Genomic DNA, 14,943 nt, shown 5'->3' with positions numbered 1-14,943 from the left:
ACCCCTGAGTAACCCCACTGCTCACCATCCTTTCCTCCGAGCGGATTCCATTTACCACCACCTTCTGCCACCTGTCGGTCAACCAGTTTTCTATCCAGTTCACCACTTTCGGTCCTAAGTTCAGCCCTTTCAGCTTATTCACGAGTCTTCCGTGGGGGACCGTATCAAAGGCTTTACTGAAATCCAAGTAGATTACATCTAGCGCACAGCCATCCATTTCTTTTGTCACCCAGTCAAAGAAGTCAATGAGATTCGTTTGGCAGGATTTTCCTTTGGTAAAGTCATGTTGCCTTGGGTCCTGTAACCCGTTGTCTTCTAGAAAGTTAACTATCCTTTCTTTCAGCAGCGACTCCATTATTTTTCCTACCACCGACGTGAGACTTACCGGTCTGTAGTTTCCCACTTCTTCCCTGTCTCCACTTTTGTGAAGAGGGACCACATCCACTCATCTCCAATCTCACAGAACCTCTCCCGTCTCTAAAGATCTATTAAATAAATCTTTAAGAGGTCCTGCCAGGACCTCTCTGAGCTCATTCAGTATCCTGGGATGTATCCCATCTGGCCCCATAGCTTTGTTCACCTTCAGATTCCCCAGCTGTTTATAAACTCTTTGTTCCGTAAGCGGCGCAGGATCCACTCCATTCTCAGACGTTCCCTCGGCAGTTAACCACAGTCCTTCTCCAGGATTTTCCTCCATGAACACCGAAGAGAAATAATTGTTTAGCACGTTCACTTTTCTTCATCACTCTCCACATAGCCATTCTCATTATCTTTCAGTCTCGCAAATTCCATTCCTCTCTTCTCCTTTCTCCAATATATCAGAAAAAAGTCTTGTCACCTCTCTTTACATCTTTAGCCATTTTTTCTTCCGCTTGCGCTTTCGCTAGCCATATTTCCTTCTTCGCTTCTTTCAGTTTAATCCGATAATCTTTTCCGTGATCCTCTCGTTGCGTTCTTTTGTATTTCTTGAGCAAAGCCTCTTTTGATCTTATTTTTTCAGCTACTTGTTTGGAGAACCATATAGGCTTCCTGCTTCTCTTGTTTTTGTTTACTTTCCTCACAAAAAGATCAGTCGCCATATTTATAGCAGCCTTTAGCTTGGACCACTGTTTTTCCACTTCTCCTATGCCTTCCTACGCCAACAGCTCCTTCTTCAGGTATTCCCCCATTTTATCAAAATCAGTATGTCTGAAATCCAGTACTTTGAGTTTTGTGCGTCCACACTCCGCCTTTGCCCTTATATCAAACCATACGGTGTGATGATCACTATTACATAGGTGGGCACCCACCTGCATATCGGAAACACTGCCTCCATTAGTGAGCACTAGATCCAGCATCGACCCTTCCCTTGTGGGTTCCGTCACCATTTGTCTGAGCAAGGCACTTTGACAGGCATCCACAATCTCCCTACTTCTTTCCGATTCTGCAGACGGGATGTTCCAATCCACGTCAGACAAATTGAAATCTCCCAACAGTTGCACATCCCCTTTCATACCAATCTTTTGAATATCTTCTATCAGATCCTTGTCTAACTTCTCCGTTTGCGCAGGGGTTCTGTAGATAACTCCCATATGGATACAGGTTCCGTCTTCTCTTTCCAGGATGATCCATAAAGCTGCTTCTTTTCCCCAGATTCCCTGCATTTCAGCCACTCTGATATTCTCTCTCACATACAGAGGCACTCCCCCAACTCTTCGGCCCTCTCTATCCTTCCTAAAAAGATTATAGCCCGGTACGGTCACATCCCATTAATGAACCACGTCTCCGTATTAGCAACAATAGTACTGGGCAGACTTCTACGGTCTGTGCCCTGAAAAAGACAAGGACAAATCAAACACGGGTATACATATAAAGTATCACGCACCATGTAAAATGAGATTGTAAGCTCCCTTGAGCAGGGACTGTCCTTCTTTGTTAAACTGTAAAGCGCTGCGTAACCCTAGTAGCGCTCTAGAAATGTTAAGTAGTAGTAGTAGTAGTAGTAGTAGTTTATCTTGTTGGGCAGACTGGATGGACCATACAGGTCTTTATCTGCTGTCATTTACTATGTTACTATGTTTTAGGGTCTTGGGGTCAGCACTTTGGCAAATAAAGTTTTTATGTTTTAGGGTCACATCTTATTTGCAAACATATGTTTTGTATTCAATATATTAACAAACAAATTACATGAAAACCAAGTACTATATGTAGTACAACAAAAGTATAGCCATGATGTTCAATATGTTTAGAAAAAGACAAATTGATGCAAACAGACATCAGCCATAATGCAAAAAACTTTTAACAGTCAAAATTCATCTAACACAGTGGTTCCCAAACCTGGTCCAGGAGGCACCCCAGCCAGTCAGGTTTTCAGGATATCCACAATGAATTAAAGAGAGAGATTTACATACACAGGTCCCAGTACTCCATTAAGAAAAAGGGGACCTTCTCCCTTCAGGACAGATCTACAACCTAGAGGACCCACGAGGGTCAGTGTCACATATCCTGTTGGCTGCTCCTAGGGTACTGGTTCTGGGCCACTCTCCCATTCAGGGTGATCAAACAAGTTCAAATCAAGACATCAGCATCACCACTGTATGTTTTAAAATCAGTTTGCATAAGTCAATAAGATAAACTCCAACCTAGTATTCCTCCCACAACATCTCATAATTCAGCAATTTTAACTGTCCATCAGTCATATGCAAATATGCTTCTAGAAAATAAAGTACCTTCTTTCAGTCTCTTGCTTGGTTAGGGCATCCCAGCCTTAAGAGCTACAGGATCCCTGACAGCTCCTCCTGTTGGGATATTTTTCTCACATAGCCCCATAGTTGTCAATCAGAAAGTTGTAAGTAGATCTTTCAACATATATGAGAATTCCCTTTTCTCTTTCACATTTCCATACTTTGGGGTTCCACCCAATTGACTCCATCAGAGCAGTCCATAAACTCTGCATCAGACATTTGATCTTCTCCAAGTATCTCAGTCCCCTCCACTTCCATAGGGGTAGGTCCCTCAAGCCTTTCAGGTTCCACTAGGAGCTCCTCCTCCCTGAACTGGCCAGGAGCCATTACATACTGTCTACAGATCCAGGGAGGCTCATCTTCCTCAGCACTTCTCCCTTTGCTAACCCTTCACCTGCAAAGTCTCCTAGGCACCTATGACCTTTCTTTCCTTCTCCTCCTACTCCAGCATGGGACTTCCTTGTCTCCTGGTATACTCTGTTTTTCAGGAACCACTGATTTTTGTGGGAAAGGGATTTGGGGGTCAGGTTCAAAGGCTGGAGCACTGGCATCCTCCTGAATATGCCAATGCACAAGTCCTGGCCACACACTCAGTGGTATTCTATAACATAAGTGTGCAAATACTTAGGGGGAAATTCTATATACAGTGCCAAGAGTTAGGCACTGAAAAGATCAGCGCTAAACCCCTATTCTATAAAGGGTGCACGACCTTTAAAGCATACTGGCACAGCATGCAGGTGACACCTAACTTTGGGTGCCAGACTTACGACTGATAGAAACAGGTGTAAGTCCAGTGCCCAAAGTTAGGTGCAGATCAGAACTATTCTATAACTTGATCCTTAAATTTTGGGAATGCCCATGACCCACCTATGCCCCTCCCATGGGTACTAGCAGTACAGCAAGGTTGGGTGAGAGATTAGTACTTCCATATTGGATGTGGCCATGGGCAGGAATTGAATGGGCCTTGCTCCTGTCCCAACGGACCCCCACTAGACAACCAGGGACTATGGTAGGCCCAGGAAGGCTTACAAGAGCCATGGGAAGGGTGGGCTGGAAGGATGGAGCCTTGGCTCATAGGGGGACTGTTGTATACAAATAAAACCATGCCCATTTTTGTTTGTCAATGATAGGAATCAACAGTGGAAATGTCATTGACATTTCTGAAATCATTGCTAATGACTGTCCATCCCTATATATTACTCTCCTCCTTCCTTTCCTTTAGTCCCTGTGGTAAAGAATTAAGGTTCTGATAGGACCTTGGGTGGGAGTCCCCACCTACTGCTCCTTCCTGGACATCGTCTGAGGGAGGAAGACCTGGTTCCTTCCTTCTACTTAAGATATTATAATTCTCTCCAAAAGCTCAGTTTCTATTTATTTAGATTTTGTTCATACCTTTTTCAGTAGTAACTCAAGGTGAGCTACATTCAGGTACACTGGGTACTTTCCTGTCCCTGGAAGGCTCACAATCTAAGTTTGTACCTGAGACAATGGAGGGTTAAGAGACTTACCCAAGATCACAGGAAGCAGCAGTGGGATTTGAACTGTGTACTTCTGGATGTCAAGACCACTGCTCTAACCACTAAGCCACTTCTCCACTCCAATGACTATTGAGTCATTTCTCAGAATAGACCTCCTGCTATTCAGATTGATTGGCACCTTCTCTGGAACAGGGACCTAGAATGTTCTTGCTAATCCATCAGAAGGTACATTTGATGTCCTTCTACATGTGCGTTATCTCAGATGCATTGCCACTAAAGACTCAAAACCACTTTTGCTGTTTTTACTGTTTATGAACTGAGAATTGCTGCTAGGATGCCAAGAGTATACCCATGGGGAAGGAAAGCAATCAAGAAAGTTGTCCCTTCCATTAAATAAAATTCAGTATGACACTCATTGGCATCTTATGGCACATGATAGAAAAAAATATATAGGTTCTTTTCATTTTTGTTATGCAATAGCACTAGAGCTTTGAAAGCATTCTGTATTTCAAAAGTCCAGACTCTGTTTCACAGATATTATGAAAACCCCTCTTATAGCACTAGAGTGCACACAGTCTGGAGATGATAACACTGACTTGGTTGGAGGATGATAAAGAGAATAAAAATTGAGTCTGTGTTATTTGTCATTTTTCTCATATCTCCTTTAGGCGTTGCCAGTGTCGTGGTGTCCTTCTTCCTCTCCATGTATTACAATGTTATCAACGCCTGGGCTTTTTGGTATCTCTTCCATTCATTTCAGGTGGGTAACAACAATTTATTCAATTTGCAGTGAGATTCTTGGTGAGGTTTTGAGAATTATGAACGGATTTTGCTTCATTGAGAAAGCACCAGTTTTTTTTCTTCATAAATGGTCCCCAGGTCTTCTTAAGGGTTTGGAAAGGCTTATATTTTCAATGTAAATATCAATACATTTCTTTAGACACCTTTATTTTCATTCTTCCTCAGCTTTATCTCATGCCTCACACGTCTTCACAGAAGTATTTAATGCCAGATGGTCTTAGCTTGATCTTTCTTCGAACATTTTGGGCTTATGGGAAATATATGTAGTACTTTTTATATCCATTGATCTTGTAGTTAATTTTCAAAAAGAAAGTATCTTCATACATTACACTTGCTATATTTGTGGCCAAGGTGCACTGAGGGAACAACATATGTAGAATTTAAAATTCATTTACTATATATGAAAGTGGTTGTCTCTTTCAACAAAAAAATGAGTAAAATGTGTCTGCTATGACAAAACATATGTATATAGGTAAATAAGTAATGCCACACTGGGAAAAGACCAAGGGTCCATCGAGCCTAGCATCCTGTCCACAACAGCGGCCAATCCAGGCCAAGGGCACTTGGCAAGCTTCCCAAACATACAAACATTCTATACATGTTAAGCAGGGGACAGTTTTTCAATGGAACCATCTACCCACATAACTTCCTACATTGTACAGGTAGATCCTTTGAAAATTGAGCAGCACATTAGATCAAATTGCTTTCACTGACAATAGTGATATCTACAAATTTATACTTGACTGAAAATTGTTGATCTTACTTTGCCCCTTCAGTGCATAAGATAGGATTACCACATAAGGTATTTGTATTCAGATGCACACTGCAGGTTGGAGAAATATTTTATTTGAAAGGAATATGTTCAAAAACATATTTTAAATACAAAATCAAGTTTTTCATTTACAATTCTATGTAAATGTGGCACATTATTGCCATGGGATCATGAAAACTGTGACAGAATTTTCTAACATTTGCCACAGAATCTACTGTTAAGCTGCCGCCGCATATCAAAGTCTATAAGTATAGCATATAATAACTTATAATGTAATTTATGACTGTTTGTTTTACTTCAAGTTGTTTTTATGTTGGTTGTGGCCTGCCTAGAAGCATCAAGATGGCAGGATATAAATAATCAAATGAAATGAAATGAAATACTGAAGAATTCCTTTGTAGAATGATAGTTCTGTTTGTCATAATATGAAACTAAAGAAGTGTTAACAAGAAAGACCTTTGTATATAAGAAATTATCTGTGTCACAAGTGCAATGTCTTTCTAATTCAGATAATTCACAAACATATTTATTTATTTAGTCATATGATGATATTTTAAGTAGAAGGAAATAATTTGGTAAAGCTTGATATTGTCCTAGAGTCCAGTATGGAATTTATTGCTGCACCAGACCTCAATCAAGTCTCTGCCCACCCCTCAAAAGTCTTCCTCAGCTTCTATGTTGTATTCAAATTTTGTTACTAATAAACAGTGAAACATGTCCATGTATTCCTTTTTTGTTTAATCCTAAAAGGATCCATTACCATGGTCCAGTTGCCCACTGAACAACAATTTCACGGGTTATGTTGAGGAATGTGAGAAGAGTTCACCCACTCAGTACTTTTGGTACAGAGAAACCATCAACATTTCGCCATCTATATCAGAGAATGGAACGATTCAGTGGGAGGAGGTTGTGTGTCTGATTCTGGCTTGGTTCACGGTGTACATCTGCATCCTAAGAGGAACTGAATCAACTGGAAAGGTATACAAAGAGGCAAATTCTAACCTCAGCAACTATTTGTGGGCTCTATTAGCCTGTGATGCACGGTAACTCACACTATTTACCACAGCTCCCCTGTTTATTTACTTACCACCCTGTTGGCGGTGCGCTAATGCTGACACAGACCATTCACTTTGAATGAGCTGTGCCAGCATTGTCTCGATGCAGCCACTAGCGCAGCAGCCGCTAGCGCAGCTTAGTAAACAGGGGAATTAGTTAGTTAGTTAGTTAGTTAGTTAGTTAGTTAAAGTCAAGTTTTTATGTTTACTAGCGTCTGTAGTCTTCTCTTCTGTCTCCCTTGCTGATGCTTTCTTACCCTAACTGGACCTACTAATATCTTTACTTGCTCTCTCCTAGTCTCTTTCTCTTTTACTTTCCTGTCATGATTTGGTGTTCTTTTCTTGCTTTGTATTCTTCTTTGATTATTGTAAGATTATTGCTAATCTTAAAGGAAAAGCAATATATCAAATACTTCCTCTTTCCTGTACCTTCAGCTCCACCTCTCTCATCTCACTTCCTCCATGGGCAGGACTAATGGGTTTAAGGTGGCCCAGGCTATCTGAGGGACTATTCTTAAGGGTGAGGGGCAGTATTCTGTATACCCCCTCACATGCCCTCCCTCTCAGCTCAATCCTGCCCAGTTGAGCCATTGCCATATCAGGATCCACCTCCCAAGACAAAAAAAATCAGCATTGGCATGGTCTCGGCCTGCCTGATGTATCACCCAATAGCTGAAGGGCTGGAGGCTAAGAAACCAGTGCATGATATGTGCATTTGTGTCTTTATATCAGGCCATCCACTGAAGGGGTTGATGGTTGGTGACCAGCAGGAAGTGTCTCCCCAATAGATAATACTGTAGCGTTTCCAATGCCCACTTGACTATCAGAGCCTCCTTCTCAATCACCGCATAATTCTTCTCTCTTGGGAACAGCTTCTAGCTAAAGTAGGCCACTGGATGTTCTTCCCCATGCACTTCCTGGGCCAGAACAACCCCGAAACCAACCTCTAATGCATTGGTCTGCACAATAAAGGGCTGGTTGGACTGACCAGCACCGGCTCTGAGCAAACATCCCTCTGGAAGGCCACATCCAGCTCTGCAGTCCAGTGTATCTGTTCTGGAGCCTTCTTCTGTAGAAGGCAGGTTAACGATTCTGCTTTCTCAGCGAACTCTGGAATAAACTGGCAGTAATAACCAATGAGGCTGAGGAAGGCTCATACTTATTTCTTCATCTGGGGTACTGGCACCTGGGCAATTGCCTCTGCCTTCTGGATCTGAGGTATCACATGTCCTTTCCTAACCGAGTACCCCAAATACTGGACTTCTTGTCCTCCCAAGAAGCACATTTTAAGATTTGCTGTTAGACCAGCAGTCCATAGATTATCCAGTACTGCTTCTACCTGGATGAGATGAGACCTTCAATCCTTACTGTAGATGACAATGTTGTCTAGGTAAGCAGCCACATAGTCTACATGCGGTTTGAGTAAGCGATCCACAAGGTGCTAAAAAGTAGCCGGAGCCCCATGAAGGCCAAATGGCAACACTGTGAACTGAAACAACCCCTGGGGCATGAAAAAGACTGTCTCCTCCTTGGCCTTCAGGACCTGACCAATATCCCTTGGTCAGGTCCAACATCAAGATGAATTCAGCTCCTCCCAGTCACTTGATGAGTTTGTTTACCCTTGGCACTGGATAGGCCTCTAGTTTGGAGACAGCTTTCACCTTCCAGAAATCAATACAAAACCAGATACTCTCTTCTGGCTTTGGCACCAGCACAATGGGCGATGACTAGTTGCTGGTCAACTCCTCAATGACACCCAGTAACAGCATTTCAGTGACCTATTTCACCACAACTTGCTACTGGGCTTTTGGAATCCTATAGGGACATTGCCAGACTACTACTCCCAGCTCAGTGAGGATGTCATGAGTTGCAAGGTGGGTCTGGCCTGGCACTACAGAAAATATATCTTGATTCTGATGTACCAACTGCTCTAGGTCAGCCTTCTGTGAGACAGAGAACTGGTCATCAAATGAAACCTGCAAGGACCCAGACTCTGTCGGGACCTCTGGCCAAAGTCATCTCTTTGGACCAGTGCTGTATTCATGTAGGCCCATGTCTTCAACAAATTAATGTAGAAGATCATCACCTTGTTCTTCTTGTCCAGTTGGACCACCTTATAATTAACAGGCCCTGTCTTTTCCACAACTTCATGCTGACCTTTCCATTTGCAAAATAGTTTACTCTGTGAGGAGGGTAAGAGGACTAATATTCTATCCCCTGGTTGGAAGGTTCTCTGTACCGCTTTCTGATCATAAGCTCGAACTTGGCCCGCTTGAGACTTTTCCAAGCAGAGCTTGGCTGCTTCACCAGTTTTCTTTAGCCTCCTGCATGATGAGCACATATTTGTCCAAGTTTTTTCTTGGGCTGGGTTCCTCTTCCCAAACTTCCCAAACCACATCCAGGATTCCTCTAAGTCTCCTCCCATATAACAGTTCAAATGGAAAGAATCCTATCTAAATCTGGGGCACCTCCGAGATTGCAAACAGTACATACAGGAGCAGAGAATCCTAGTTTTTCCCATCTTCAGTCACAAACTTCTTTAGCATTTGCTTGAGAGCCATGTTGAAGTGTGAGCGTCTTTTTGAAGTATCCCACTAGACCGTCTGTCTGCGGATTGTAAACGGATGTCCGCAAGGTCTTCACTTTTAACAGAGCACACACTTGCTTCATAACTCTGGACATAAAGGTGGTGCCTTGGTCAGTCAATATTTGAGCAGGGACACTCATCCAGGAGAAAACTTCCCACGGAGCATTCACCACCATGGTAATCTTCATGTTACACAGGGCAATGGCCTCTTTGTAAGGAAGCCAAGGCAAGACTGCTACTTCTAGCTGAGCTTGGCCTACAGGTGTTTTAAAGGACACTTGAGCTGTAGGGTACTGCCTCTGGTCACCATGTACATATGCCAAGGTCACAGTCTGCTTGTAATTCAATTGAAGACAGTTGAGTATCTCTTTCCGAACAAGAGTCTTGATGCTTCCAGAGTCCACTAGGGCTTGGTAGGATTGCCCTTCCAGTTCAACTTGTTATACACAATTTATGCTCCCCAAAGGGGAAGCTTCCACAAAATTGCAGTAGTGTAGGGCCACCATGTTTACATCCATGGCATCTTTGGCTCAATTTTTGGCAGTTCCAGGCTATGTGACCTTTTTCTACACACTGGAAACAAATAGGGCCGCAAGGATCCTGCAACCAGGTCTGCAGGTTGTGGTATGTTTGTGGGGATGAAGGTCTCCATCGCTCAGACGCCTTCCTTGGAGAACCAAGTGGGAAGGTGGATTCTGATCCTGCGGATTATCCACTCCAGTTTTTTCTCTTTTCTTCCCAGGACTCCCAGCCCGCTTCCTCTCCTTGTAGAGTTCTGACTCTAGTTGGGCTTGGTAGAAGGCATCAGCACTCTCTGGGGTCAGTTTAGGGTGTTGCTTTACCCACTTTCTCATAGGCGAGGGTAATCCTTCAAGGAACTGCTCCAGAAATACAAGTCCTGCTACTTCTGAGCCCGTCTTCCCTTCCAGTTGCAGCCACCTCCAGGCCATCTCCTTGAGTCAATAGAAGAAACCCCGGGGGTTCTCTTTGATTTGCAGAGTCCCCTTCTCGAACTGTGTTATCAGTAGATTTCTTGGTTGCAGCAGGTCCTCTCCAGAATAGCAGCCTTCACTTCTGCATAGGTGGCCATCCCGCTAGGGTTAACATGCTGGAAAGCAGCCTGGCTACTCCCAATCACAAAGTTCCCTAGATAAGCAGTCCATGACGCTTCTGGCCAGCCAGATAACTGAGTGGTTCACTCAAAGTTCATTAGGAAATAGGCTGGATCATCCTCTGGCACCATATTCTTTAATACTGTAACTGGAGGGATTAGTTGCAGGCTGGGTACTTGGGTAGCCATTCCTGCGTGGGTCTGAGAGGTCTGTTGTAGCTCTACCAGCTTCTGAAACACTTTCTGCTGCACCTGTTGTTGCTGCTCTTGCTGTGGCTGCTGCTCAAAATGTGACCTCAAGAACTGTTGTTGTTGTTGTTGTTGTTGTTGCTGTTGTTGCTGCTTTTGCAGGATCTCTTCCTATATATGAGTGTGGTTGTCTCTCCCAACAAAAAGCTGAGGAAAGATAAGAAAAAAAAAAGCACTGTCCTCTCACATTGCAATAGCTGAATAATGCTTACAGTTCCCTATTTATCAGTGGCTGTGACTCTTTAGAACTGAGATAAATGCACAGGAGAAATAATCTTATTATTGATAGGGGATGCAGAGGTAGCTATCAATTTTGAATTGTTATCCTTAGTTTCAAATTGTCGAAACTTAGTTGAGTTTGACCATTGTCGTCTCCTTGATAACATGTGCTTTCTTAGTGCCATACTGGCAAAATATGTCTATGGAACACCAGAATGGAAGTTCTTTCATGACTTTTTCATGTGTCTCATGTTTGCTCTTTTCTACAGGTTGTCTATGTGACGGCTTCTTTGCCCTATTTTGTCCTCCTCATATACTTAGTTAGAGGGCTGACTTTACATGGCGCAGTAAATGGACTGACGTACATGTTTACACCAAAGGTACATAAATAGATATTTTATGTTTAAAAAAATGTATTGGTTAAATATCTGATGAATTTAAATAAAAGGAGGAAACAGACCTCAGACACTCAATGATGTCATATAAAAGCTTACAATCTAAATAAAGTTGCTTAGCCAACTGGATATATTCTTCACCAGTCTTTAAAAAACCTCCTGTATATTAGAACTTATTTTAATTTTGTAATTTTATTTCTTATTCATTGCTTTCATTACTTCATTCTCATTAACTTCATCTTTGGAAAAAATATTCAACACTTAACTGGCATAATATCTGTTGCTTCTCCACTCAACAGAGCGCTGCTGTTTCACAAAGGCTTTTTCAAGAGTAGTATTTATTGCATTTCCAGTCCATCCTAAAAACAACTAAATATTTCATTATAAAGCACCACAGTGAATAATAGCTTATCCTCAAATAATAACCAACCCCTCCCTGATGCAGTTCAAATTTTCAACGTTATAATATCTTACTGCCAGTAAGTCCTTTCGTATCCTACCGATCACTGATCTAAATATAAAATGGTGCCTCTGCAAATTTAAAAGGACCTATCAAGATACAGATGATGTTATAACATGAAGTTCAATGTTTACATTTAAAGGGACCCTGTCCTTAATATTTACCACTTATGGGTCATGACCTCAATATTTAAAGAAATGATTTCCAATCCAATCGAATGTTATGTCCTGTTGGAATCGAATTTAATTTATATATCCAGCGTTCTTTCTGTAGTAACAATCTGCCCCTATCTCCCCTCTTATCGAGTCCTCTACTTTATCTATTGCAAAACATCTCAGATCTTTAAAATTATGTGGCACGTTCAAACAATGAGACACCATCAACGCCTCTACTCTAGAGTTCTTTAAACAAGATTTATGTTCATATATCCTTATATGAAAAGGATGTTATTTGTCACATGGACACCGAATGGCATAAATAACACTCAATTGGCTAAGTAACGTTATATAGATTGCATACATTTATATGGAATCATTGAGTGTCTGAGGCCTTTGCCCTCCTTTTATTTAAATTAATCAGATATTTAACCAATATAATTATTTCTTGCATATTTGGTTGAGATATTTTTCTAATTGGCAAGAAAAGAGCCTTATGATTTTCTAAAATGTATTTATAATAATACTTAGAACTGACTATTATTATGAACTGTGGAATGTGCAGAAATATAATTTTTTTAATAAAATTAAAATGTTATATAATGATATTGTTGTTGGCATCTGTAATACTTAGCCTTGATATTCAACAGCAAACTGAAATATAAACAAGTAAATAATACAAAATGGAAAATAACAATTATGTGCAAATTTTTCAGGACTGTACCCAATAATAATATCCTTGATATTTCTGTGGATCAGACGTAAGGTCATTGATTCTACCCACATTGTTGGTAGTGTAGAACAGTAGTTAGGATGTGTTTCTATGCAGTGGTGTAGCCAGACCTGACATTTCGGGTGTACCCAGAATTAATATGGGTGGGCACTCTGCATATAGGTATGAGTAGTGTTTCTTGGGTACTACAAAATAATGCCTTAGAATGCACTTAATGATGGATTTCTAAGTGGTCTGCCCAACAGCTGCCCTGCATCAATATAAACCACATACATACATACATACATAATGGGAAAACCAACCAGTTACATTATCCCATATCTTAAACTTGACCAGACTAAAGTCTGCAGTAATGGCAAACATGGCAAACATCTCAACATACATGACAGGATCCTGCAATATAATTACAGCAATGGCATATATCCTTCAAACTTTGCTTTATAACAAACATAAAAAAATATAGAACCCACCAACATTAAAAAATATAGAACCTTTTCTTTTATTGTTTTAACGGGCATTGAGCCCACCTCCATCCCCATCCCCACCCAGAAACCCAACAACATTAAAATGTATTGTTGGTGGGTTTCTGAGTGGGGGTATGCTCTTCACTGCTTAGGGGGGGAAAGGTATATTTGATTAAATATAACTTTTTTCCCCTAGGCAGTGAAGAGCCCACCCCCACCATTACACTGTACATTTAAACATATTTATTTTACCTGGGCAGCTGGGGTTGAGCTTCCAAAATTTGTGTGCATGTGGTGGCAGGTTTTTCAGAGAGCACTGCAGACTGTGCTCTGTGTGTGCTGGCTGGGTCCTGTGCCTGTTGGGACTACAGGGGAATGCATTTCTCCCCTCTCCCCTCCCTTCCATCCATGTGCATCTCCTTCCTCTCCATCCATGTCCAGAATTTGTCCTTTCTCCCCTCCATCCATGTGCATCTCCTCCTCCTCTGTCTTCCCTCCCCTCCATCCATGTCCAGCATTTCTCCTGCCCTTCCCTCCATCCATCCATGCCCAGTAACTCTCCTCTCTCCCCTGCCCTCTCCTCCATCCATATCCAGCAATTCTCCTCCCGCCTTCCTCGGACACTGAGAGGGGAGGGAAGACTAGAGGTGAGCCTGCTGCTTTTAGTGCCGCCGCCACAACTTGAGGTAAAATAAAAGATTTAACACAGGACCGCAGGAATGAAAGGAGGGCTGCTGGGGAGCTGAGGGCAGGCAGCTGCTTGGGCTGGAACTCTAACTGTGAGCTGCCCGGCAGCAGTAAGCATGGCTTGTGGCACCCTTCAGAGGTTGGCACCTCCCTGCCATGCTTACCATGCTTACTGAGTTGCGCTGGCCCTGGAACAAACCCCATTCTTCCCTTGTCTTTCCAAAATCCTAGGTAGGAGGGCTGGAGAGCTCCTGTTATTGCTGCCAGCTGCTGATTGCCTACTGAGCAGAACGCTGTGCCATTGCAGCCTAACCAAGACCACACCAATTGGAGCATATTCAGCATCTCTGCTCTGTCCCTATCTTATTCTGTCCAGCATCTCCTCTCTGTGTCCCTGTGCCTATGCTCCCTCCATGTTCAGCATCTGCCATCTCAAAGTCCCTATTCTCCCCCCATATTCAGTATCTCTCTTCTGTGACTCTATCTTACTCTGTCCAGCATCTTCCCTCTGTGTCCCTATCCATCCTGTCCAACATCTCCCTCTGTGTCCCTGTCCCTGTCCTTCTCACATGTTTATAGTAATACAACACTATAAAAATTGACAACAATCGGACCATTTAAATATGATAACAAAATCTACCTACAATAACTGTCAATTAACTAATCTTATTTCATAAAAAAATACAGGCTACATTTAATACTCTCAGTGTCTCTATGCTCCCTCTCAGCCCTCTCAGTGTCTCTGTGCTCCCCTATATTCAGTTTCTCTTTTCTGTGACTTTATCTTACTCTGTCCAGCTTCTTCCCTCTGTGTCCCTATTCCTTTCCTTGTATTCAGCATTGCCTCTCTGTGTCATTTCTCTAGGCTTCCTCCATGCCCAACATCTCTGTGTCCCTGTCCATCCCTTTGTCCAGCTTCTCCCCTCTCTATGCCCGTCCCCCCACATCCCCCACCCCAAGACCAGCATCTCTCCCTTTCTCTCCCCCTGCCACTTCTGCCCCCCCCCCTTCCACAGTAGGGCCAGTTTGTCTACCACTGTCACTCTGACCCTCC

At 42.4% G+C, this 14,943-nt stretch overlaps 1 protein-coding gene across 1 annotated transcript in view; it reads left to right on the top strand.

Annotated features, from left to right (window-relative positions):
* The window catches only part of SLC6A20 (solute carrier family 6 member 20), a 140,711-nt gene that overhangs the window by 76,846 nt on the left and 48,922 nt on the right, over window positions 1-14,943 (top strand). Inside the window, exons 3-5 of the mRNA XM_030190010.1 lie at window positions 4,870-4,961; window positions 6,525-6,752; window positions 11,265-11,375. Coding sequence (XP_030045870.1) covers window positions 4,870-4,961; window positions 6,525-6,752; window positions 11,265-11,375 — 431 coding nt within the window. The remainder of the gene's footprint in view (window positions 1-4,869; window positions 4,962-6,524; window positions 6,753-11,264; window positions 11,376-14,943) is intronic.

Source organism: Microcaecilia unicolor, chromosome 1, assembly GCF_901765095.1.
Source record: "Microcaecilia unicolor chromosome 1, aMicUni1.1, whole genome shotgun sequence".
Lineage (NCBI taxonomy): Eukaryota > Metazoa > Chordata > Amphibia > Gymnophiona > Siphonopidae > Microcaecilia > Microcaecilia unicolor.
The sequence above is the reverse complement of the archived record's forward strand: the minus strand, read 5'-3'. Positions and strand labels throughout refer to the sequence as shown.